Source organism: Cygnus atratus, chromosome Z (genome assembly GCF_013377495.2).
Source record: "Cygnus atratus isolate AKBS03 ecotype Queensland, Australia chromosome Z, CAtr_DNAZoo_HiC_assembly, whole genome shotgun sequence".
Classification (NCBI taxonomy): domain Eukaryota; kingdom Metazoa; phylum Chordata; class Aves; order Anseriformes; family Anatidae; genus Cygnus; species Cygnus atratus.
In genome coordinates, this window is record NC_066396.1 from 2,245,003 (window position 1) to 2,271,115 (window position 26,113).

Here is a 26,113-nt window from a genome sequence, read left to right on the forward strand (position 1 = left end):
TGTATACCTTCTAGCAATGTCTCTGGTAAAGCAGATTTGAATTGTCTTGATTATAAGGAGCTGAGATATTGCTTAAGGAGGAGGCTGCTCTGAGATTCATTGGACTTGTATCCCAAGGTATCACAGTGCACATAAATTAAGAATAGGGAGGTTCTGGTTTGAGAAAAAGCTTTTGCAGCGCTTTCATCCTTCCTAAAAGTGCTTGGTTTTGTTTTTCAGTTCCGCAACTCGCTGCACTTGCTCATGGAGACTCTGAACGCCACCACCCCGCACTACGTGCGCTGCATCAAGCCGAATGACGAGAAGCTCCCGTTCAAGTGAGTGGGCTTTCGGATGGGCAAACGTGCTCAGCTGTGTAGCACCGGGAGTGCTTTGGGCTCTCTTTTCCTAAAGAGATTGCCCCTCGTAATTTGGTTCCATAACTGGGAGGTCCCAGCAGTTTGCTGGAATCTCTCCTCTTGGATTTCATCAGGCATTGTGTGTTCCTCCTGCCCCTGTAATGGAGGCTAAAACAGATCCTAGTAATTCATTGACATGCTCTGCAGATATTGGGTATGCTGTAGCACATCCTCGCTTTGCAATAATAGGATCTTCGATGCAATTTCATCTTTGAATTGCCTTGATTTAAATAGTTTTAGTAGTAAACACTGGGAAGTAGCAGAGAAAGAAATAAAAATGCGGGGATGAGCAGTGTGCTTGCAAACTGGTTTGTAAAGTGAACAAAAATGTCTCAGTGCTTCCAAAATAAATGTGGCAAAAGTAAAAAACATGACTTGCATCAACTCCAGGCAGATTTCCAGGTGAGTGAACAGCTGAAGCAAAAAGCTGGTCTTGATCTTTGTTCAGAGGTGCATTGCAAGCTGTGAATGCTGCGAGCAACTAGCTGTTAGCCTTGCTTGACCTCTTATGTATTTGTACCCAATTTTGTTCCCTGTAACTGCAGCAAAGCCTGGCCGTTGGTATGCAGGGACCTCATAATCTCGTTGCAATGCCTTTTAAAGTCTCTGCTGTAAGCTGCAGGTGCTGACATTTAAGGAAGCGGGGTTATAGCGAACTCGTAATCAGGAAGGCATTTCCCTCCAGGTGATGCAATGCAGCCTGAAGGCTCCTGGTGAGCACGGTGCCACCTTGGAGTGCAGACGTGGCTCCCACAGCATCCTGCAAAGGAGGATGAAGCACCTGTGAGCACGCTCACCCTTGGTCATGATACTGTTTGGTCCCAGGAAGCTTCCTCAGCTCGGCTCCTCACCCCCTGCAAACAGCAAAACCAGCAGGATTAACGGTTAGAAGATGTTCAGGAACTGGCTTGCATTTAACAGACTTATTAGATGATTAGTTAACAGGTCTGGAGAGCACTATGTTAGCTGTCAGGGATTCCAATTTTACTCCAGTTACTTTCTTTAGACGAGGTAAGGAAATATTTTCCAACTTTGTGCAGTAGAAGCTTGGTAGAGGCTCTGCAAGGAGAACTGGCTTAACCTTTCCGGGAGGTGTTTCAAAGACTCCATTTCCCTACTGAGCTGAACTTTCAGCCCATCCTTCTTCAGTTTTTTGCCTTTAACTTCACTTTTCATTTTTTTCACATGATGCTCAAGATAATATCGTTAGTATCCCTTTGTAAATGTACAAGCTCCTGGTGGTCAAGGTGGTCAACTGTCTGAATGAACTCAGTTGTGCTTCTAGCGCATTCAGGTTAGCAAGTACCAGGAGGATAATGCTGTTTGTGGCCGAGTGGTGACCCGGTCCGACGCAACGCTTCCCATCTGACCAATGTCAGGGTTGTCAAAGCTCAGGATTTTGGGAACAAAGGGCAAGCCAAAATACAGACAGGAGTTTTTCAGGAGGAGCAGTGTGCAGGGGGCTGTCTGCAGCCAGTGTCATTGCAGAAGCCAAGATGTGCTGGAAATGATGGAGGATGTTCTGGGTCATTGCTTCCCCATTTATGAGCCAGAACATAGTGGTGCAGGTATCTTATCCTCGGGGATTTTCTCCCCTCCTCACCCATCATGGATTGCTTTATTGATGTTGTGATCTGGGGATGATTGCTCTTGGTGCCACCAGCTTGAGCAATTTGCATCCTTAGCATGACTTGAATAAAACCATTTGTTCATACGTAAAACTCATGCCTGGAAAAATCTGGCAAATACTGGGATGGCTGTGAAGGATTCTGCATTTCATAGGCACTTGTGCTGAAAAATACACGGTGCCAGGAAGAATTAGTGAAATGAAGCATCAGCATCGCTGCACTGAGCTAGCATTGAAGTAGTATCTTGTAGCATGCAGAGCACTTGGTGTTACATGTTCATTATTCAGTGAAAAAATGTAGACCTTCTTATCTTGCTAAAACACAACATTTTTCAGCAATGGGAACGTTACATTTTATTTCTAAAATGAGATAATTGAGCCTGGAGAAGAGAACGAATGCACCTAACAGCAGCCTGCCAGTACCTACAGGAGGGTGCCAGGTTTGTGGTGGAAGGACAGGAGGCAATGGCCACAAATTGAAACAAGAGGTTCAGATTAGAGGTTCAGAAAAAAAAATCTTGCTCGTGCAACCTCTGTCCTTAGAAGTTTTCAGTCCTTGCCTGGATAAATCCCTAAGCAACCCCGTTTCTGATCCTCACCTTCCTTCTGGAAACCCCATGCAGCTCTAGGGATCTGCATCATGTGAGTCTGAGCTTGTTCCAATGACCTTGTCCAATGTCTCGAGATGGAGATCTGGGACTTCTCGGTGCATTTGGTGCCATGGGTGGAGGTAGGGAGAAGGGATGGGAGATGCTGACACCTGTGTGCAAAGATAAACAGCTCTGAAAGTGGGTTCGTGACAGGAACCAGAGTGCTGCCCAAGTATTTGTGAGCTCCATCAACTGGAAGTGCAAAGTTCATCAGCACAAATTGCTGATGGAAATGAGATCCAGCAGTGAGGGTTGATGCCTGCTGAAGAGTGCAGACAGCTGAGAGCCAAAATATCTTGAATTTTCACATGACCCCTACCAAAACCCCTAGTTTAGAACATCAAAATCACTCTTCTTGGAAAACTTAATGGTCTCCAAACCTGTGGGACCTGTTAACTACTTGGTTTTGGTATGGAATTTAATATATCAGATTTATTTGAGAGTTGAATTGGATTTCTTTCTGGAAATATCTCATAGTCCTTATAGCAAAAGCTATCCAGATATATGATTTTCTTCGGCCCCTACACGAATGATGATAGCAGAGCTTTCTTCCAGAAACTGGAAGCTAATTCATGTCCTCTAAAGAGTCACTGTCAAGCTGATTGAGGCAATAGTTAAGTTTTTTCTCACAGCATAATGCACCAGTGGGTTATAAAGGACTGAATTCCCTAACGCGCACCGTGTGTAACAGCGGGCTCAAAATTTGATATATTGCAAAGGATTTCAACATTTACATTTTTGTGATTGATGACGTGGGCTGCCTTCTCACCGTGCTCATCTCCGTCCTTCGTATCGTTGCAGGTTTGACCCAAAGAGAGCGGTGCAGCAGCTGAGAGCTTGTGGCGTGCTGGAGACCATCCGCATCAGCGCAGCTGGCTTCCCCTCCAGGTACTGTGCTGGGGTTTCGGCGTGGTGCTGAGCCTCTGGAGTGCTTTGCTCAGCAAGTTTGTTATCTGGGGGAAGGGAGCAGAAAACATCTGCAGGACAAATGGTTTAATTACAGCAAAGCAGCAGTAACGGCTCTGTCTTCTGCATTTGGCTCACTGGGAAGCAACTGTTGCCCTAAAGGACTCCACCTGAAGCACCCTATACAAAAGCTCCTTGACCTCCAGGGCCTTTAGAGTTTGCTTCTTTATTATTTATTCTTTTCTCTGGCTTCAGATATTTGCTACAGTAGTCATTTCATCCAAAAAAATAAAAAAAAAAGTGACTAGACTTGCAGAGAAAGAAAATAAGGGTTGTCAATTATTATTGCAGGGTTTCACACAGCACATCCAAAGGATATTGGGCTTTAAAGTCTTGCATCTTAAAAAAGAAAGAGTATGTGAAGTGTGGCTCTCGCTGGTTGTTATGCGAAATTAGAGAGAGGTTTTTAGGGCCTAATAAATCAGAAAATATAAACTGTAAATAGTGTCTGAAAACGACAAGGGCAAATAATTCTAAAAATGCATCAGTAGCACTTCAGTGCTGAGCAGCTTTGTGTTAATGTCAGCATAGCCATCAGCCTTTTTTGTGTGGAACAAAGGAGTTATAAATACGCCCGGCAAGGAGTCGGCTAGGCGTGATGGTGAGTGCCACCAGAAACTCCCCCCCCAGATTTGAGAAGGAGCATGACGATTGCCTCCCATCTCCCGCAATGTCACAGCAATGGGGATCATCTCTTGAGGATTATCTCCTGAGCCCTGAAATCCTCAGAGTGGAAGTTGCTGTTAATTTGTGATCCTAAATTATGTGATCCCTGAGCCGCTGTTGTTTTTTTATTCCCTCCTTTGTTAAAGTAGCTGTGGGGCCAAATCTGGCTGTCTGTCCTCTTGTGGTGAAAGCCCTAAGACTGCTGTGGCTTATTTTAGAAGAGGCCACGAAGGCAGTTTTATGTCTTTAGGTTTAATTTTCCCAGCGACTGATAGCATTTCTCCATCTCTGCCACAAAACTCCATGTAGCTCAGACCCTATAGTGCTAAAATCCACGTGTGGTTAGTAACTGGAGAGGGGGAAAGGAGAAAACAGCAGCACCTGGAGACCAGCCAAGGTCTATTTACCACAAATACTTGACCAGTGTGAAGAAAAATTCAAAAGGGACCTTCAGTGTGAGCTGCTTGCGTGCTTTTGAGTCTGCTTGTATGATTTTGGCCATGGGGTCTTTTTTTTCCCAGGACACTAAGAGTACAAAACTCTTCCATCACTGCAACTTGTCAGTTGTTGTTCTTTCTCCAGGGGGAAAAAAAAAAAAAAGAAAAAAAAAAGTGCAAATAGCTATTTCAGCCTTTTGGAGTGACCTTCTCAAGATCAGTGTTTGGGATGCCTCAAGGAAAGATTTTTCTCTGTTTCAGTGTTTCTGCAACATAATCGTACACGGAAACGGCTCTACACTAAATAAGATGTTCACTTTGGGTTCTGGTAATTGTTTGCTCATCAAATTCCAGCCTTGAAAAGCCAGAACCAGGAGTTTGTACATTGAAAAGTTGGTCTGTGAAGGCTATAAATTTAGATCCCTTAAAATAATCCTGCCAAACTTGAAATCTTTGTGAGATTTTCTTTCACTTAAGTGTCAGTAATTTACTTTCAGAGCAAGAGAGTTTTTTTTTAATGACGTTTTATTAGAGAAATGGGAGAAAATGTTAATTTTTTGTCTTGTAGTGTTTACATCCAAGTGACAGGAGTGACTTCTGAGATCGATGTGGCTTTGGGTTGGAGATCTCTGGACAAAGCCACCTTCTGCAATTACTTCACACTTCTCCATCACTGTTATTTATGGGTTGAAGGACTGAATGTTTTGAGGCTTCAGTCATCTTTTACCCAGTCCCTTTGAGGAAAAACAAAACAAAAAATATTTTAATACGGTTTTTAGCGTTCTTCAACCCACATGAGATGTGACAGACTTCCACTGAAAGGCGAAGCCTCGTGTTCTCCACTTTGGGTACGCCTGGCTTTCTTTTCTCATTTCCACGGTGCACTGCATTCGGCAGCTATCTCAAGTAAATTGAAAATGTAGTATTTGGCTTGAAATGTTACGCAACAGTTAAGAAACGCATTTGTTAGCATGTAGAGATACAACGCTGATGAATGGACTGTCTTGGATGCGCAGATAGTCTATCCATCATCATCTTTCAGGGGCAAAGCATGGAAGATGTCTCTAGTATAAGCCATTCATCTTTTTTTGTAGAAACTAGCTACATAAAGATTAGTTTATAGAAAATGAATTGGTGCAGATCTCCATTAATAGCAAATTACTCCTTTAAACATGTTTTTCACTTGCATATCAGGAGAACTCCAAATCTTCCTGCTGGTTCCTCTGGTTTCTGGTCAGTGCTACAAAAAGAGCAGTCGCTTTGAATAACGTTATCATTGCAGCCTCTCGGAGATGCTGTTATCGGACTCTTTATGTAGGATATTTATTGCTCAAGGATTCCTGGCGCTTGGCTGCTTCCTTTGGTCGCTGGAGCTGCCTGTGAGATGCTGCGTCTTTGTAAGAGCTCGGTATGAAATCACGGCTGCTAAACTCTGCAACCATTAAACATCCATAATTGGAATGTTTCATGGGCGTCCTTGTACACAAAATCATTTTTTTTAATAATGTGCCTTTAGCCACTTTACAGTCTTTTCAGGGAAACAAATCCTATAAATGACTTTGGCTCCCAGCAGTTCTGTTTGCCCACTCCCCCCACTCCCAACAAAGGTAATATCTATAGTGTTTTTCTTCCTTGTTCTGCTCTTTGAACGTTTTCCAGATAATTTCAAACAATGCCAGCCTGCATGCTTTAGAGCTAATTGAAAGGCAAATCTATTCTGCTGCAGTAAACAAGGCAAGAGAAATTTTGTCCCTGCATCAGTTTCCAAAATAGTTTCGTGTCCAGTCTTGACTCAAATATTCCACCCACGTGCCCCCAAACAGTCTTCAGTTCCTGCAGAAAGTCAGATATCGGCCACCTCCTGTGCTGCTTCCAATATTGACCCCTTCAGAACCTCTGCTCCCAGGAACAGCCCATTCACTTTGCACCCCCTTGAAATTCACCGTAAAGCTTCCAAGTCGCATTCTTCAAGCCATGGATACAGGAATTAATTTGGGGCTTGCATTATATGGCTTATTTTATCTGTTTAATTCCAAGACATTGCTGGGCTTGTTGACCAAGGCTCCAGCTCCTGACTAAGCCAAACAGCCTCCTTGCTGCTCGAGCCCCAAAGAGTTTTTTTTGCAGGTTTAAGCTATTTTCCTGTGTCCTTCCATTCCTTTTAATGCCTCTTTAGTGAGCTGTGCTAACATCAAAGCAAAATTCTGATATTTAAGGCTGGTTGAACTTAAACTTAGCTCCAAGATCATCTCCTTGGGAAAATTTGTGTAGTGTCTGTTGAGTCCTTCGTGCCTCCTTCTGTCACTTTCTCAGTTATGCAGGCACAAAATTCCTCCTGGGTACAGCTCTTCACCCTCACCTCCTGTAACTTCATAGTTTTAAGGAATTATATTTATTTAGTGCCTTAGTGATGTCCAGCTCCTAGCAGTGAGGTGTGCTAGGTGTGGAGCAGCATCCTGGAAACCCAAGGGGTGGTTTAAATTTAACCTGACAATAAATTGAACTGAGATATCTTCCTATAATCTCCCTGACCTGTTAAACTGTGGGGTAGCAGGGCACATCATTTGTCTGGTGCTGGTAAGCACTTTGTGGTCTAGCAGGAGGAAAATGTTTTCTTTTTTTTTCCTTTTTTTTTCCTAATGAAGATGTGTATCATGGATATACCATGTATGATATGCCATGCGTGATGAGGTTCATCATCTACCTATGATGTATATCATAGGTATATGGTGAACCTTTAAAGAAGAGGAGGGAAAAAAAAATTCAACATGTAAAAATATGTGCAGAAGACCATGGAAAAAGTCCTCATCAGCCAAAGCAGCAAGTTTCAATATTTCTGCACAAGAGGAACCCCTCTTGTAAGACTGGGGGTTCATGTTTGTTTTTCTTGAAGCACGTAGTTATAAGGTAAATTTATGCTGTTTTGAACCTGAAGTGGTTTAACCAACCACATTGCATCGAACCTAAGTGCTTTAATTGTTCCTTTCTGTGGGGCGAGCCTGAAACAGCACCTGTGAACCTCTGCAGATTTTCTCTGCTTGTTAACTGGGACTGCAGATACCGTGGTGCAGCTCCTGATGGACCACCTGAGCCCAGCACGACAGCTTTTCCCTTGCTATTCGGTGGACAATAATAAAAATGATGTGGACTCAGGACTGTCGTCTCCTGTTAAATCAGCTGGGATGGCAGGAGCAGCCTCGCTGCAGCAAGAGAGAAGCAGTGTTACACCACGGAGGCACAACGTGTGGCAGCAAACTTCTGGGATGTGTGGCTGGGGTGAGGTAGAGCACTGCAGGATGCTACCAGCCAATCTTAAAAAGTGAGTCATGGTACCTATGTTAGAGATGGACTTGGATGGAAAGGAGTGGAAAATCAGTTTTTACCACCACGTGAAGCGAGAGTGACAAGCTCTGAAGACAGATCCTCTCTACAGTGATTTATGAACTGGCTTTAAGGAATTTCTGCAGGTGTCTGAGTTTGGGTTGAAAGCAGCTGTGGGATCTCTGTCTCAGTAGGGAAAGATGATGGATTTTGCTGCTTTCTGCCTGGCTTGGACCCATGCCCTCAGCTATGTGTGTGGCCTCTTCTCCATCTGCTCTTTGCTGGAGGAGCCCGGGTGGCACCCACCAGACGACTTCTTCCACCAAATCTTCCTTCAAATAGCAGCAATAATTAATATTATATACAGCAGCCCCTAAACGGACCCTGGCAGGTTATTGGGAATAATCCATCCCCTCTCCTCCCACTGAGCTGTCCCACCTGCGGGACATCTCCAGCGCCACATTTGTGGTATTTGCACAAAGCAAAAGGATTAAGGTGCAGGTATGAGATGGGAAATGCCATTATAAAAGAAAGACTTTCAGAAAGCAAAGAAATAACAAATTTAAGCTTAAACCCTACATAACACAAACCTACAGACTTTGTCTTCAGTTGTGTTTCACCTCGCCCTATACCAGAAGTCTTATTTGTGGGTTACGGTTCTCTGTACCCAGTACTTGCCCTCATTTGGGGGCTGGCCCATGCAGAATAGGGTGAAACCTCCAAATCTGGCAATGCCAGAGCTACCCAGAGCACTCTGAGCCTGGGAAATCCTCCTTTTTCTGACACTCGTCACAACTCCCCTCTTACTCCTGTCTCTTACCTTGTGCTTTAGGTATGATACGAAGGACTCAAGTTTCTTGCTGTTCCCATGTTCTTTGCAAATGGCTTTTTTTGCAGTGTGTCCGTGCAGGAAATTCATTGTTTTTATCAGTCTGGCTTTCCTTCCCTGCTAAATTTTCTGGACAGATGTGAAACTACTGGTCATGTGTTTTGAAATATGTGTTGTATTCCCCTCTCTCTCAATCCCTAGAATATTTTGTTTTGGTGAAATGGGAAAAAAAAAAAAGTAGAATTAGGTGTAATAACCCCAAAATAAATGCATAGACAGGGCTGCTGGGCTGAGGAGGAGATGCTTCTGTGTATTCTTCTCATCTTGGTACTGCTGTTCGTGGCCATGAGGGTGAGGTTCAGGCACACGAGTGGTTTCGCTAAGTGAGAGCACAAATCAAGATCTCTGCAGTTCTCTTCCATCTTCTTTCAACGTTCATTTGCATTTTTTTTTTTTGAAATAACCATGGCTGTACTTGACAGGGCTGGAAACACCTAGTGTTTTAATTAAAAACTCAGGTTTTGAGGGGTCCATAACTCACTGCGTTAATTTGGAGGAGGCTGAAACTTGGCAGACGCTGGGCCAATTTCAGGATCCAGTCTGCAGGCTCTAAATCTAACGGTGATGGCAGGAGATGATAGCTCTTTGCAGTAAGGTACAGTGCTCTAATTCCTTCAATTAGTGTTGGGTGCTTGGAGACTTTACCGCCGGTGACAGCGAAGCATCTTCAAAGTATCTTCTTTGTGTCTTCAGAGTCCAAAGATTTCATGTTTGTTTTAACGTGGCGTTCCTGCTCCAGGCTGGAAGGGCGCCGATAAGGGTGCTTGGGGAGGGCCAACACTGGGGTCAGGTTTTGGGGTGATGGGGACAGATCCCTCAGTACCCAGGGTGCGTTTTAACCACGTTTAAACTGATCTGATGTTGGGACAAAGTGAGGGAAAAGCTCGTAATTTTGACTGTGGCAGAGGGTTGTTTCAGATGTTTGCATGGAGCCTCTTTTCTTTTTCCGGTGCTAATTCCTCGGGTTGTATATGAGTTTCAACTCCAAATACTTTATTTTTTAGGAAACAATGCCTGTCACACAGACTAATCCTGTCTATCTTTTGCTTTCAGGTGGACCTATCACGACTTTTTCAATAGGTATCGTGTTCTTATGAAGAAGAGAGACCTCTCAAAGAATGACAAGAAGCAGATCTGTCAGACCCTGCTGGAAGACCTCATTAAGGTGAGCTGGGACCGAGTCTTTAGCAGCAATTTTTACAGCACAGAAGCTTGTGGCTTTGGTATTTCTGGGCTAGTGGAGTCCAGAGTCTGCCATGACTGTACGTGAACAACTGGCCATCTCCAGAAATCTCATCCCCCAACCTCTCCTCCTGTATGTGGCTAGCCACACAATAACTTCTTTGTCTTGATGTATGGGAGACTCCTAATAACCACTTATATGTTGAAAAAAATAATAATTATGAATTGAAACCTTTTCATTTTACATATTTAAGCAAATAAGTTTCTGTCACGTCTCCCCAACACCTTACTACTCAGACTCATGTGCATTATTTTAAATTGCAAATGTGCAGACTGCTGAGGAGCCCAAAATGTGCGCAGAATCTTTGGCAGGTTGTAATTTTTCACCCCTGCTCTCCTCATAGGATTTTGAGGAATTTATTCACTTGGGTTCCTCTCTGCAGAGGTTGTTCGCCTTATGCACCGGGTGTTTGGCTTCTCAGCTGTGGAGTCATTTGCAGTGTGTGCAAAATTTTGCAGATTTAAGGCCTAATCTTTTCTGTAAAATAAACCTTTTCTTGAAGTCTCCTGGACTTGCCTTGCTGTGTAAATAGATGCATTCAAAATTTGTTGAACTTAAAACTGAATCCTAGTGTTTCATTCCCCAGCGGGTTTGTGGAAGTTAAAGTCATTTGGAGTCTAATATTATGTTTGTTACCCAACTTAGAAGAGACGTTAGCTGATAAATTTGACTCAAAATTTTGTAATCTGTATCTAATGAGCAAGATAGACTAAAAAAGAAGAAAAAAAAAAGAATAATGTTTGCCTTGATTAAATTTAGTTTCCTTTATGCTTTTGAAAAGGATCCAGACAAGTTCCAGTTTGGACGTACCAAGATCTTTTTCCGTGCAGGCCAGGTGGCATATCTGGAGAAACTGCGAGCAGATAAGTTCAGAGCTGCCACCATCATGATTCAGAAGACGGTGCGGGGCTGGCTGCAGAGGGTCAAGTACCAAAGGCTGAGACGGGCTGCAATAGTGATCCAGCGCTACACGCGTGGGCACCTGGCGCGGAGGTGGGTCCGAGGAAGCCCTCCAGGGAAGGGCTGGCTGGGAGGTCATCTTAAAACATTTCTGGGCACTCGTGTTCTCAGTATGTTCCATCTTGCAGCCCTTAAAAATTGGAGGTTTTGTACAAGAAACACACAAATGCTCTGCGTGGGGGGCTTCCTTTCAGCCCCTGTAATAAGAACCATTTTGTGCACAGAGGTACCACTGTGGTGAAAGCTGCCGTGCCAAATGCACGCTCCTGGCCTCCCTCTCCAGCCTTATTAGAGGCCAGTGATCAAAATTCCCTGCCTCCAACTGTATTAATTTAATTTCTGGGTGCTGGGCCAGGTTAATAACGTAGGCAGCTAGGTTATAATTGGATGACTAAAGCACTCTGAGATATTTAGGTGCGAGTGTTTCACAGAACTAATATTTTTCTGGAACTACCACTGGCAAACGGCGTTTGGACCGGGTAGCGAGCACTTCGCTAATTGGTATACACTCGTCTTCTGCAGGGACCAGGTTTGTGCCTCCTTGGTATCCAAGGCGAGTTCTCAGAATTGATTTATTGTATTCTTCGTAATGAGAAAAATCACTCCAAATCACTGGCAATGGGGCTATTTACAGTACGGAATGATAGAGCTGAAAGTTTAACTCTCTGCGTGCAGGAATCTCAGGTGTCCTAGTGCTGGCAGCTCGCTGGGTTTCTGTAAATAATGCTGCATTGGAGAGTACGGCTGATGGTGAATGTGGGGTGGGTGTGAGGAGGCGGTAAAGCACTTTGATAGCATCCCAACACATGGGTCACTGTGCATCCGTGCCCCTCGTTCACATCAAGCACTGCTCTTCTCCCACATCCAGACCAGCACTTTGCAGATAGGAACAAGATTTGATTCAGGGAATAGGTTGGGTTGGAAGGGACCTTAAAGATCATCTAATTCCTGTTCCTGCAGTGGGCAGGGACACCTCCCATGTGCTCAAATTTGGGTCCTTGGAGCTTCATTTCCATTCTTGATTGTTTTCTGTTTAGAGAAATCAATTAACAGAAGAACTTACGTGTTCCTTCCAAGGGTTTCCTATAAGTCACTCTGTATTTTGGAAGAACATCAGAGATGCCATTTAAATTTGTTCTATTATTTGTGCTTGTGAAAAGGGATTGGAGAATCCGGGGATGAGAAGGTCTCAAATGAGCAAAGCTGGGCAGTTTGGTGACCTTTATTTAGAACTGAGCAGAGATGTTTCTTGTCCCTAAAAGTCCATGTGCTTCTCCAGGCTCCTGGCTGCAGGACCCTCTTGTGCATCTGACAGCTCACTTGAAGTTAAAGCAAATGAGTCCTGAGCAGTAAGAGAAAGGTTGACAAAAAGGGGAGTTGGTGAGGAACTGTAGCCTCTCTGGTGGGCTCTACATGCACATATGGGGTGTTACAGACTTGAACTCCATATTTGCCTTGGCATCAGCCAGCTATCCCTCTTGGCAAGGGAGGAGGAAGGTGAGGTGTGTCCCGGTGAGGAGGGAGCAAAATCCCTTTGAATGTGGGGCAGCAAGAGTGCCAACAAGAGCCCCCACTCATGGTTTGAACCATCTGCAGGTGTAGAGAGAAAATGAGAAGTCCAAGATCGGTGCTTTTAGCATTCATTACCTTGGATGCTGGATGACTCTTGCAGCCTGCTATTTCCCACTAATAACACTTCCCTGGACTTTTTCTGCTGCGTTGTTTCTCCAACATGGCTAATCAATTTGTTTCATAGAGAAGAATGCCATTGGGATAACTTCTTTCTCCTCTGCTTGGAAGCAGACCATTCCTCCTCCACATCAGCAAGCTCTGGTTCAGTGGGTCCTAATGAGAAACCACCAGCCTTGAAGAAGAATATATGGCCGATCTGATATGGCTCTCTTAGTTTTGCAAGGCATTTCACAAAATGCAAAAGTGGCTCAAATACCTATAAAATCCTTCATGCTGAGAGCAATAAATGAATCATAAATTCGGCAAAACAAGCTAATTATCAGATTAAATGGAGGTTTTATGGGCGTTTATTAACCTGTGTAACAGCAAATTGAACACGAATTCAGTCGGGGAATGGGAGCAGCATGTTGCGGAGCTGACCACATCCCTCATTATTTACTCTGTATGAATTGCTTGGGGTTCTGCTCATGAATGTTGCCAAACCAGTGCACACCAGTTTAAATGTCAGATCAATTTGCTGCAGTTTTCCTGGAGTTGGTAGATACCCAGTGCAACACTCGTGTTTTATGGTTCTGGAAGTGGTGGAGGCAACCTGGGCATTGATTGGCTTGAGTATTTCATGCAGAGAGTTCAAACCTAAGGGAAAAGCTGGAAAATGTTTGTTTTTAATGCTGTTGAGGAATAACGAGGTGTGTGATTTCTGGTTCTAGTGCTCCCAGGAGCCGTGAACGTTGTCTGATTGCATACGAGTTCCCATTATCCTAACGGAGACATGCTATCAGCTTCTCTTTTCTTAGCCTTACTGCTGGGATGCTCTCTCTCCAAGCTACTTTGGGACAAAAGGTCTTTCTCACCATAAGGTTTAATACTTTTGTGACAACAATATAGGGAGTTTTAGTTTTATTGCTAACCTTTTCCCCGTGCTTTGCAGACTTGCGGAGCACCTGAGGAGGACGAGAGCTGCTATCACCTTGCAGAAGCAATACCGAATGCTGCGCATCCATCGAGCTTTCCAGAGGGTCCGCAAGGCAACCATTACCATCCAGGCTTTTGCTCGGGGCATGTTTGTCAGGAGGATTTATCGCCAGGTAGGACTCCACAGACTGGCTTTGCATTAGAAACGAGTAGGGAAATCCTTTGTATTTACCTCCACGGCACAGCACAGCGATTCATTTACAGTGGACGTTTTGATGTTTTAATAAGCCGACCGCCTCAGGTGTTTCTGGAGCGCACACATTGATGGCAAGCACTGCCATTTAAAGCTGTGCAAGCAAAAAATGATTTTGGCAGCTGCACCTCCGAGGAGAAGCTAAATGAAGTTAGTCACACAAATGCCAGAAGGCATTGTGGAAATCTGGAAATGTCATTTGATCCAACCCGTGCTCGGCAAAAACTTCCCTGTCAAGCAGAAGTTGTGTCGGAGCCATGCTGCAGGTGCCTTTTCCAGTACGACAGGAAGACTGGTGGGGTCTGTCATTGAAGGTGACAAGTCGTTTATCGATAGAAATCTCTTTAATCGTTTCTCTTTATTAGCTTCCTGCATTTAGCCAGGAGCTGGAAGCACAGCAGTAGAGGGTTGATGACAGTCGGTGTTACCATGACAGACCCTCACTGTGCAGAAACTGAGAACAGCTTTGGGAAATCCTCTGCCCACTCTTCAGATCCAGCTTTACGTTGGTAGTCACTGAGTCTTGTTATGGCTCAGTGGGTGGTCACGGGGATGCTTGAAATCAGAGGCCAGGAGGGCAGAGCCTGCTCCTGGAGATGACGGGGTTACCTGGACACCTGGTGACCCACATCAGGGATGTCCTCCAAAACAGAGCAGTTGGGTGCTGGCGATCAGAAATTTGTGCTGCTGTTGCTTTCTCAGCATCTCTTTTTCAAATCAGAAGCCTCTTCAGGGGAGGCAGCTGTTCCAGCTCTTAAAAAAATATCTGGGATTCAGGACAGCCCAAATTTTAACACGGTGTAGAAGCTGGCTGATGGTCAGGCGTCTCAAACCTGAGCATCCTTCACCTCCGGAGCACCTGGATAGAGGTGCTGGTTCAGGTGGGTGCCTGGCAGCAGATGCAGAGCTGCAGGTGTTGCTCCCTGGAGTCAGGACAAGCCCAGTGCCTATAAAATCTTTGCTGTCAGGCTGGCGGAGGTCCCCAGGTAAATGCCCTTGGGTGTTTTCTGCCTTTTGGTCCACCGCCGGGTAGCTCCATCTGTAAGAGTGCCAAGTTTGGAGACATAAAATCTCATTTCAGAGCAACTCCTGCTGCATCCTAAATTCACACAATCCCTTTATTCTAATTTAAAATTTTCAAACGCAGACAAAGCCTTAAGGTGAAACAAAAGATTTGTAAGAAGAAGCTGATGTGGTACCTTTTATGATGCAACTTATCCCAAACTAATAACAGCAAGGTGTCTCATAATCTCGAAATTCTCCTGATATTTCTTTCCTCGTAATACTGCAGCATAAATCAACAGGAGAAAGTTATTAACGTGCTGTTGTCTCTCTAAAATATTAGCCTTCCGTTTGAGGGAGGAGAGTTGAACAGCCACCTACTGAAAAAGTTGCTGTAAAATTTTGCAGAGAAATACAATGCACAAGTGCCAGAAATCTCACAAAACCGGGTGCAGGTTTCTAGAAATCAAATCATGCAAGAACGCTGGCTGCAGACCGAAATGAAAGGTCCCCGTGGTTTTGTTTGAAGGTTATCCGCGTGATGAGAAAACCACCAGGGCAGCATTTATCTGCAGCAGAAATTATTTTAATGCAGAGATGGAACTCATAAAATATCACAACCTGTTCTGGTGTGAGTTATAGCTGATGATGAAGGTATGGTATGCTTATTGCTACGTTGGTATCTAGTAATGGCTAGGTAATTTGCTAGCTATGGGTCCTGTGGATCTGTTCACTATTTCTAGGTGGTCCATGAAGTATGTGAGCACAGATGTCCCCTAGTCACCAACCAGGATCCTATATACCCTCGTTTCAAGGCCAAGTGGGTCTTGACTCATTCAAGCAGGGTGGCTTCTAAGAGAGGACTCGGTGTCTGTGGAAATCCTATAGGACAGGGGATTGAAGGGGATTTATACCTTCCTGGTATAAAGGAGAATGCAAAATAAAAGCTACTGTCTCCAGCCATCACCTTCAGCACCTACTGGGATGCTCCTACTTGGAGGGCAAGGCCTTTTGAAGGAATTTGGGAAGTGCTGAGGGCCACGTTGCAGCCAAACGAGGACTGCTGCGACCTTGCGGGTGCCTTTTCTCCCCTGATTTCTCGTTGCCTGTGTTTTCAAGGTCCTGGCAGAGCACAAAGCCACCATCCTCCAGAAGTACGCCCGCGGCTGGCTGGCCCGCACCCGCTTCCGACGGATCAGAGGTGCCACCATCGTCCTGCAGTGCTACTACCGGCGCAGGAAGGCCAGGCAGCAGCTGAAGGCGCTGAAGATCGAGGCCCGCTCGGCACAGCACCTGAAGAAGCTCAACATTGGCATGGAGAACAAAGTGGTCCAGCTTCAGAGGAAGATTGACGAGCAGGTATGTCCTGAGCAGCGCTGGGGCAGGTGCGGGCCTGCTTCCTCTTTATGCCTCTGTTGTCCATTTCTGGGATGGATTTTGTCTTCCCACAAGGTCTGGAGAGGACAACGTGCTGGTAGCAGCCTCCTCCTGCTGCTGGCCAGATATTTGTAGGGGTGGGGTGCCACCATGGACGCCACTTGGATTTTGGGTCTCCACCGTGCATCTGAAGAGTACGCTCAGTAAGCTGCACAGGTTATGCAATAATAGTTGTGTGAGCTGCCCAGAAGGAAGATAAAATCAGGAAACTTGGAAAACTGTTGCTTGAAACTCCAAGCCAGCAGCTTGGAAACACGTTGGACAATTAGGATGTGTCAGGAACCCACACACATCACGCTCAGTTTCCTTGCAGCCTTAAATCTCTCCCATCCCCGTACGACAGGAGAGGTCCTGCGATGAAGAAGATGAAAAATGACTGTGCGTTGGCTGGGATACTGCAGAGTCAAGCCACCTGGGGATTCGCATTGCTGCTGGCCGCTTTCCTTGCTTGTATTAATTGGCCACAGCGTGTGCACCGCAGTAGTCTGACATTTAAACTGCGGTCTTTAAGTTTAAAATGCCTGCTCGCTTGCTTAGGTTTTTGCAGAACTGTAGCTAAGAAGAGGAAAAACTTGGGCATAGGGTTTTCTGTACACCTGTGTACCAGAAATCTCTTTGATATGACTGTGCTTCATTTAAAGGTGGAATTAATTACGCCTTAATCTTTGGTTAAGGTTGGCTTTCCCGGGGAGGGCTGTGAAAGCAGAAGAAAGGGAAGGAGACACGGGGGGATTTTAAGGAGGCAGAAATAATGGGCTGGGGCTCATTGCCGTCTCCCTCAATCTCTGCAGATGGTTTTGAAGGAGGTACTTTGATGCTTTCTGTGTAACTTCTGCAGGAAAGCATTACAGCTCAGTATTATTACTCCTGACGGCCTGTCCAGTGAGCTAATTTTAACCCTCGTTTCAGGGATGACAGGTTTCCCTGCAATGCTTTGGAGGTGCTAATGAGCATTGTTGCAGTAGAATTTAATTTCAGCGCGTTGGATTTTGTTTCCTGGCAGCAGCGAGTTTTATTGTAGCATATTTTCCCTGAAGTTACCCCTATTTCAGTCTTTGCTAATCTATAAACACGACCTTTTCAAATACCCATTAACTTTTAAGAAAATACATTGCAGGTAACCCGCAGAGCTGCAGTTGTACCCTTATCTGACTAGCTGTGGAAGAAAACGTTTCTATTTCTGCCTCTTTAGCTCATGCATGGATAGAGATACACCGTGCTCGGTGTGCCCCTGAAGAGGAAAAAATCTTTCTCCAAAAATATTAAAACCTATTATCATATATCAGCCACTGCTCATACGCTGGGCCTGCTTAATTCAGTTTCTAAATCATGTGAGGGACTATCGCACACACAAGTAAGGATTAAATCTGTTTTCCTAGAGAATATCCCAGCGAGAAGGGGGTACACTGGGATGTCTCCCAGGGCCCAAGGGGCTTTTGCTCCATCACCTCTGCTCAAGGGGTGGGACGGGGACTGAAGCACGTACAGATGATCAGAAGAAGAAGAACCTGTGTAGACCTGGAAGATAAAACTCTCTACTTTCATGTTTGCTTTTCTTAACTAGGCTGCACGGTTCTTTGAAAACTCTGTTGTGCTGGGACTAATGGGAGCCTTTGGCTCTGTTGCAGAGTACTTTTTGCACTTGAGTTTTTGTTCTTACTCGACTCCAGTGAATATTTGGAAAGAGGAAGAAGAGGTAGCTCAAGATCTGTGTCTTTGTTGCTTGTCCTGACCAGTTAAAAATCATACGTCAGGAATTCTCTAGTCTATTGAGTTTTATTATTTTATTCTATTTTTTTAAGGAAAAGGAAAAAAAAAGTCACAAATGTGTAATTTTTAACTATTTTGTCTTCTGACTTCTTCACTTTTCCTAAGCCTCCACATGGCACGAGCCTTCCATACAGTGGCATGAGCGCGGTCCTTTTAAAACTACTGAAACCTTTCAAAAAGAAAACTTTAAAAGACTGTTTATATTTTTTGGCTGGATCTTGCTGATGGTATTACTTTCTTCTTTTTGGGATGCCGGCCGCAGAACAAGGAATACAAACTTCTGAACGAGCAGCTCTCTACGCTCACATCTGCCCACTCCTCCGAGGTGGAGAAGCTGAAGAAGGAGCTGGAGCAGTATCAGCAGAGCCAGCAGGGTGATGGCAACCAGCTCGTCAGCTTGCGGGAAGAGATGGAGCACCTCCGGCTGGAGCTGGAAAAAGCCCATGGCGAGAGGAAGGTGGTGGAAGACAGCTACGTGAAGGAGAAAGATCTACTCAGAAAGGTGCGTGTGTTTGTCATGTCCTATCTTGCGTAGGTCTCTTGCGGGTGGTCATGCAGGTGAAAGCTTTGCAGATCTGAAGGGGAGAGACTTAATTTCCTATCCTTCAAATAGGAGAGAAATCCTTCAACTGGGAGAAAGAGAATTCAGTGTGGAAGGTTTGTTTTTTTCAAGCAAAAAGTCCAAATGCACATTTTACCCTGAATTACTTCACTGGCCAGGTTCATTCTGAAAAACCTTCACACCCATGCTTGTCACCTGAGGTGTGGCTTTAGTTTCCTGCTGCAAATATTTGTGACTGCTCGAGTTAAACGAATGATCCTTCTGCAATTGTTATTCCACAACACTGCTTTTCTTGTGACAACCTCAAGGTGAGTTGCTTTGAGGTGGGGAAAAAAAATCTGGAATTAGGGACCACCTCCCTTTGAGGGAACTTTTTGCACGTGTGCTTGTGCATTGCCCCCACGTTGGGAGGTGTGGACTCAGTGATTTTCTTCTCTCCGACACCAAGCAAAAGGATCCTTTTTTGTCCCGGGGTTCAGTTTGTTGGCTGGCTGCAGCCCAGGCTTTTAGAGCCTGAAAGGATGTTTTATTTTGAAGGTGATGCAGCTGGGGAAAACTGGCTTCTCTTTGTTCTCGATAGCAAATCCCCCTCCAGCACTCAAAAGAAATGTTGTTTTAACAACTGAGGAGATGCTTTCAAAAAGCACAAAAACAAAGCAAAAGCTTTCCCTTCTTGCAGAAGTGCCTATGGCTGAGTAAATACTATGTAGTTTGCCACGTCAATAAATGCTTTAATTATAAACCATAGCAGTTGTTTCCATTCCTACAGAGGAGTGCAGGCTCCCAGCTTTGACATGAGCTTCCAATTGCTCCCTTCAGTTCCTCAGCAGTGGGAAGACCTCAGAAACTGCCAGGGAAACGCTGCGGTGACTGCTTTGCTAAAAGAAATGCTTTTCATGCCAGAGGTGCCCTGGAAATTGCTGGCAGTGGGAGGCAGGGGGCGAGCGGGTTTGTGGTCCTGCACCGGAATGGTTGCAAAGGTGGTGCTCAAAGGCTGGATCTCAGAGCTGGAGGTCCAGACCCTGGAGGAGAGATGGTTTAAAACCTGCTCAGGAATTTTATTAGGAAAATCCTAAATACCTCATCTTGTGAGGAGAGGATGATGGTATCAGAGCCAAACAGGTGCTTACAGCATAGGCATTTAAATAAAAGCTGAAGCCATCATTAGTGCTGAACATCTTCCACAGGAATTCTTCAAAGCAGACACCTCTTTACGGATCCTGTTGGATCTGAAGCACCTTCAATGATCAGTTTAACATAGAAAGATGAGCAGAAAGTGCAGAAGGCACCAGTGTCGCAGCAGGGCTCTGGCGAAAAGCTGTGCAGCTCTTCCAGCACAGTCAAAAAGAGTCCAAATTTTGTCCAGTTTTGTCTTCTGATCATCATAACTTTGTCTTCTGGATAAGAGAGTTCATTATCAGCACCTACTAAAGAACACTTGCAGAATAATCCCATCATCCCTTAGCTTTTCCCTGCTGGGATAAATGAATCGAATTCTTCGCTGTCCTATTGCAACATAGGTTTTCCTTTCCTTCTCTGTGTTATGTTTGTTTTCAATTTTTTTCTTTCTTTTAAGAATTCTTCTGAACTTGAAGACATCAAAGCTGACCTAACAGCTGCTAGGATATTTATTCGAAGTGGTACACGAATGAGGGGATGTAGTTAAGTTGTTGGTGCAGGGTATTAAAATCATGGCTCGGTTCAGACCATTTAAAAAAACAGGATTTTTGCATACCTTAAAATGTCTTTTCTTCACTTCCTTGTTGTATTTTCAGTCTGCAGCTTTCCTAGTGTACATAGAGATGCATGAGATTGTAGTCACAGAACAAATGAATGGGTCAGAGAGAAAGAGGCAGTGGGATCTTCCAGTTTCTGTGCATTGATATGACTGCCTCAGGCATGATTTACACCAAAATAGTTTGTGTTTTTACCTTCACCATTACGACGTATCTGACATATAAATGTTTGATAAAATACCTTGATCTGAGCATGCTTGTGTAGAAGACTGAAGTCTGCGCTAGGGATGCGTGCCAGCTAGGCTGCCTATATAATTTATCTACTGGTGACAGCAAAATTATTATTTGCGGGCAATGAAAACTTTTATTATGGTGTCTACAGCGTTGTTTATCGCTGGCATCTCAAGATTCCTCTGCTTTGTGTAGCTGTGGCTATGTGATATGATGGAGCAGGCGTGGGGATGGCGTTACAATGGGGTGTCAGCTTGTTCTCGTTCCTGACAGCACCAGAATCATCCTGCTTAACTGCAGCAGCGTGTCCCACTTGGTAATGCTTTTGTGTCTCGAAATGACACTAGTGAATCCATCAAAATTCGTGAGGATGAACAAAATTACAGCATAGGTTGTTGTCAGCCTCAGCCCAGTGTTGCTGTTATGTGACAAGTGGCATTGTTTCCCTTCATTTTAAATAAAGAAGTAGTAAAAAAAGGAAAAAAAAACCACACAAACAAACTGTTTAGCAGGATTCAGTTCCAGTTTTCATTACTTTTTGCTAGGCAATTGGTGGTGTTAATAGTTGATATACAAAGCACACACCGTGCCTCACTGACCTGGAGCTTCTGCAGTGGTGTAAAGTGACTTTAATCTTGTAATACGGATGCAAGCTGGCCCATGTGCAAGCAGTAATTTTTGCCTTGTTCCGCAGCGTATCTCTGACCTGGAAGAAGAAAACGCCCTCCTGAAGCAGGAGAAAGAGGAGCTTAACAGCAGAATCCTGTGCCAGTCTGAAGGTAAGAAAAAAGGTTTATGGCTTGGTGGTTTCTGTGCGTGTTTCTCTGGATGTAGAAGGCACCGTTCAGAGTTAGGCAGCGGCTGTCTGAAGCTTTCCAGTACGTTTTTGACAAGCGTGGGCACAGACGAACCTCATCACCCCCAATACCTGGGGTTTCGATTGGGTGCATGAAATAAAGTGCTCCTAGGGAGAAGCCTGACCTTTCTGCTGTGTGGAGGTTGGGTATTTTGAAATGGATAACGAACACTGAAAATGATTAGGGACCTCAACTTGATCCCAGCAGAGCAGGAAAGGGAGCATTCATGCTTCTGGCTTAGGCTTACTTTGGGCTCCTATGTGTTCAGTAAAAACGGTGCCATCTGTTAGATGCTGGTGTCTCTCTTCTTACTGTTTTTCATGGACTTAAACTTGCCTGGTTTCTCAGAAAGGGGAGAGGAGTAGATTTGCTTCCAAAGGGGAGTTTTTCAACACAGAAATGCATTTTAATATAAAATAGTCTTAAGCCTGCAGCCTTACCATGGTAAGCGGTTGATGATTACACGAGAAAAAAGATGCTGCTGTTGATTTGCTCCTACATCCAACCTGGTGGTGGGAAGCAGGCAGAGAAGTCTTTAAATGCAGCGAGCACCAAAGGCACTTCTTAAACATCAATATATTTCTGTACTGTGCCAGTCTGTTTGCAAGTGGGTTTATGACCAGCCTGTGGGAGCTGGAGGTGGCATGGCTGAGCCTTGCAGAAGAGCCAGAGCTGTTCCAAATAGCAAGGAACAGGATTTAAATGATAAGTCTTTAAGTACTAACAAATGCTTGTGTGTATTTTAAAAGTTCTTGGCAGAGAGCGTTTTGTTAATTAGTCAATGTTATTGCACATGTTTACAAGAAGTTCCTTTCAGAGATGAAGAGCACGATTCACTGTTGTTGTTTCTTATTTTGAAGATGAACTTGCAAGAAGCACAGCTGAGGAAAATATGCAGATGAAGAAAGAGCTGGAGGAGGAGAGGTCTCGTTACCAGAACCTGATAAAAGAGTATTCGAGGCTGGAGCAGAGATATGACAACTTGCGGGACGAAATGACCATTATAAAGGTAATGAAGCTGAAATTATTCTCTTCTGCCCTGGCCATCGTGTTGGTGCTTGGATAACGTGGCTCACTCATCCCCAAAACACGTGGCAGAGCTGACATTGTTGTATAGTTTGGGCTTGAGGTTTCTAAGACCAAATATCCACGCTGAAGCCAAACCATGCGTGTGTCTTGCAATAGGATGTTGATCTTTTTACACTTTCTGTTAACAATATGGAGAAACCAGTGAATCACAGCAAAAGCTGGCACCTGCATCTTGTTTTGCGTTTCGTTTCAGTGATGTTCACGTGCCAAGTGGGTGTTGAATTTGAAAAAAACAAAAGCAAGGCATGAGAATTTCAAAAGGCAGCATTTTTAGATTTGGCTTTGCTGAAGTTTTAGGAGAACTGCTGAAAATGAGCTGATGGTTAGAGTGCTGCTGGGTTGGGTGGAAGGCTGAGCATGTAAAGGGAACCCCATGGGGGATTGTGAACAGAACAATCTTGAGCTCAGCTTTGCATGTTCTCACTTAACAGGCATCTGGTGTCATGAGCAGCCTGTAGTTCATGCAGGATTTTTAAAGTGAGCTTCTGTATCCCTTTATATTTTATTTTAACATTTGCCTGTGTGTTAATATGAGTGTTATGGTAGGACACAGGAACCAGAAATTAGAAAATAGACAGTTGAGCCTGTTTTGAAGGTAACCTTACTGTACACAAATATTTGCTCTAAGAAACAGTGCTTTGTGAGGAATCCTTCCTTAAACACTGAAGGCGTTGTGTATCCGTATCGCTCCTTGACAGCAAGCACCGGGGCACAGGAGAAACCCATCCAACCAGAGCAGCTTGGAGTCTGACTCTAATTATCCGTCGATCTCCACCTCTGAGATAGGAGACACCGAGGATGTAATGCAGCAGGTGGAGGTACAGTAAATGGGGCAAAATGGTGGGAGGATGCGAGTCCTGAAATAAATTGTTAGCTGTGAGAGAGATGGCTGGGTTGCAGTGCTATATAAAATGCTTGCTCGTTTGTGAGGTCAGACCTAAACAGGGCTCTAAAAATAATGACGTACCTTATTTCGCCCATACCAGCGTAAAGACTGACAAAAATTCATCAAAGCAGTAAGCTCTACGTGTGGTTAACACTAGCATTGATGGAAACATCTCTACGGTGATCCTTCTTCACGAAGCTACTGAAATTGATTGCCCCTTTGCCCTGAGCATTTTCATTCCAATGCATCTTTATGGATGCTTTGCTGGCCAGCACGGTTTCTGTAAGCAGCAATCTCTTAATGCAGAAAAAGAGCAGCATAAATTATTCCCTGGCCATCAAGAATCAGATGGAAAAAGGAAAAATGCTTAGCTTACGTTTGCTAGAATAAGCTGATTTTAAACTCCGCTTTCATGACTTGAGAACATTTATGGAAAAGAGACACATGGAAGAAGGGTGATATTCTGTGTCCCATGTACCACACCTGCAGACATCCCTGCTCCTTTTGCTGGCTGCTCTTCTGTTACTTTCATGTTTCTGAGGAGCTCTGAGAGCATTTGGTGAAGTCAACCTTATCTTATAAACCGTGACTTTAGGTTTTGGCATGATACCCAAGCAAGCAGTATTGGCCACGCTCTAATATTAAATGTTCTTGGTGAAGCCAATTAAAAACCAACCAAACAAAAAATGCCCGCTAATTAAAAATGCCTGAACCCCTTCTAGACAAGTATTTATCTTTTTAACTATGGCCTCAAGCAACCAGCTTATCTAATGGACATTCAATAATCAATAATTTATTAAAATGGGTTGACTGGGACATTAAAAATAGTTGTTTAAAGAGGGTTTCTTCTTCAGGAGGCTGGGACGGATAAAGCAGCCATGGACATGAGCCTCTTCCTAAAGCTACAGAAGCGAGTGAGGGAGCTCGAGCAGGAGAGGAAGAAGCTGCAAACCCAGCTGGAGAAGAAGGAGCAAGAAAGCAAGAAAGCCCAGGTAAGAGATGCCTTTTAATTGGTAGGAATAGTTCAGGTTTATAACTGGCTCTCCTTGGTTGCCTGAGGACACACGATGTAGGAGCTGAGTTTTGGGAACACCAAGGTCACGGTAAGAGGCAGAGAATCCATCAGGGAAATGGAGAGGAACTTCTTTTTTTTGGCAGCTGATGACAATTAGATGGGAGAACAGCTTTTTTTCTGACAAAATGCTTATAACACATTTAGGACAGTATCTCAAGTGAGACTAAAGATAGAACGGAAAGCATTCCAAAGGGTTCTTCGGGAGGCAGTGGAAACCCAAAACACGTTTCAAATCCCAGTTCCTGTGGCTTTTGTGACCACATCTGGCAGGGATTCATCGCAGGCTAAAATAGTACAATAAATCAGAAATAGCAAGATAGCTGCTAGCAGAGTGTATTTTTCCTTTCCTCTGTATTGCAGGACAGGGGGCTGCCTTTGATATGTTCTTCCTCCCCTATGGAAACAAAGCTCTTTCTATATTTTGGGTAGTTTGCCTGGAAGCCATTTAAACCAAACAAAATTGCTATTACTGACAGCCTGATGGTAACTGAGAGACAGGACTCAATCCTGACTTGTCACTGAAATCTGAAAATTCATCTCTCTAGAAAATCAGCGAGCTAATTTATGGCACGGAGGGAGCTTTTAATGGCAGTTTGTGTGAAGGTTTTCCCCTGCCATCTGTAACCAGAGCTCTGTGCTTTGTTATAGGGCAATGTGTGGGGAGATGATGGCTGTGCCTATGGGGTCCTGAAGCAATAAATGGCTGTTATATGAAACAGTACGCAAGTGCCATCACTCTTGGTTGCATAATTGAAGTATCCAGGGCTTCTGGTGCTTTGTTTGGCAATTATTTTATTTATCTTCAGTGTGAGATCTATTGCATTTGTCAATAGATACACAGGAGACTCAACAAAATCCTCAGCGGCAATTATTCACTTGGATCACCAGATATTCCCACTGATCCTCTCTAGCAGCTTGCAGGGAATGTGTGAAATGGGAAACTTCCCCAGCCTCTCGTTCTTGCTGCAGAGACAGATTAAAAACCTGTCTTTCAGCTGCTTTGGTGACGACTGATCCCACCAGCGACTGTCATTCTTTGAAAGCTGCAATAAGCCACAGTTATCAAGATATTAACAAGAGATGAAACCATTTTCTCCCCAAGCAGCCCCAGCCCCTGCTACGTGGAGCTGGGACTCCATCTAATGCCAATTAATAACATTATTCTTGCGGAGCTGGCTGGTTCAGCCAGTTCAGTTCCTCTGGCTGCTCTTTAATACCAATTTCTCTCTTTAACCCCTGCAGGTAATTGAGACGAAGACCGAAATGGCTTCGGACCATGAAGATTTTGCATACAACAGTCTGAAGGTGAGCAGGGTGCTTGTACTTAGTGCTGGCTGGCCATAGCAAGGTTGTGTCCTCCAAGCTCTTGCCCTGCTCTCCAATCCATGTCCTTCCCAGGCTCTAAATCCCTACATGTCTGCCTCCTACCTTTTCTCCCTGTGACATACAGA

General features: G+C 44.4%; 1 protein-coding gene across 1 annotated transcript in view; it reads left to right on the plus strand.

Moving 5' to 3' along the window:
• MYO5B (myosin VB) overlaps nt 1-26,113 on the plus strand; it is an 86,547-nt gene that overhangs the window by 40,911 nt on the left and 19,523 nt on the right. Inside the window, exons 16-27 of the mRNA XM_050716346.1 lie at nt 220-317; nt 3,477-3,563; nt 10,008-10,119; nt 10,979-11,190; nt 13,781-13,937; nt 16,139-16,378; nt 18,489-18,728; nt 21,450-21,534; nt 22,473-22,621; nt 23,400-23,519; nt 24,442-24,579; nt 25,905-25,967. Of these exons, the coding sequence (XP_050572303.1) occupies nt 220-317; nt 3,477-3,563; nt 10,008-10,119; nt 10,979-11,190; nt 13,781-13,937; nt 16,139-16,378; nt 18,489-18,728; nt 21,450-21,534; nt 22,473-22,621; nt 23,400-23,519; nt 24,442-24,579; nt 25,905-25,967 (1,701 nt within the window). The remainder of the gene's footprint in view (nt 1-219; nt 318-3,476; nt 3,564-10,007; nt 10,120-10,978; nt 11,191-13,780; nt 13,938-16,138; nt 16,379-18,488; nt 18,729-21,449; nt 21,535-22,472; nt 22,622-23,399; nt 23,520-24,441; nt 24,580-25,904; nt 25,968-26,113) is intronic.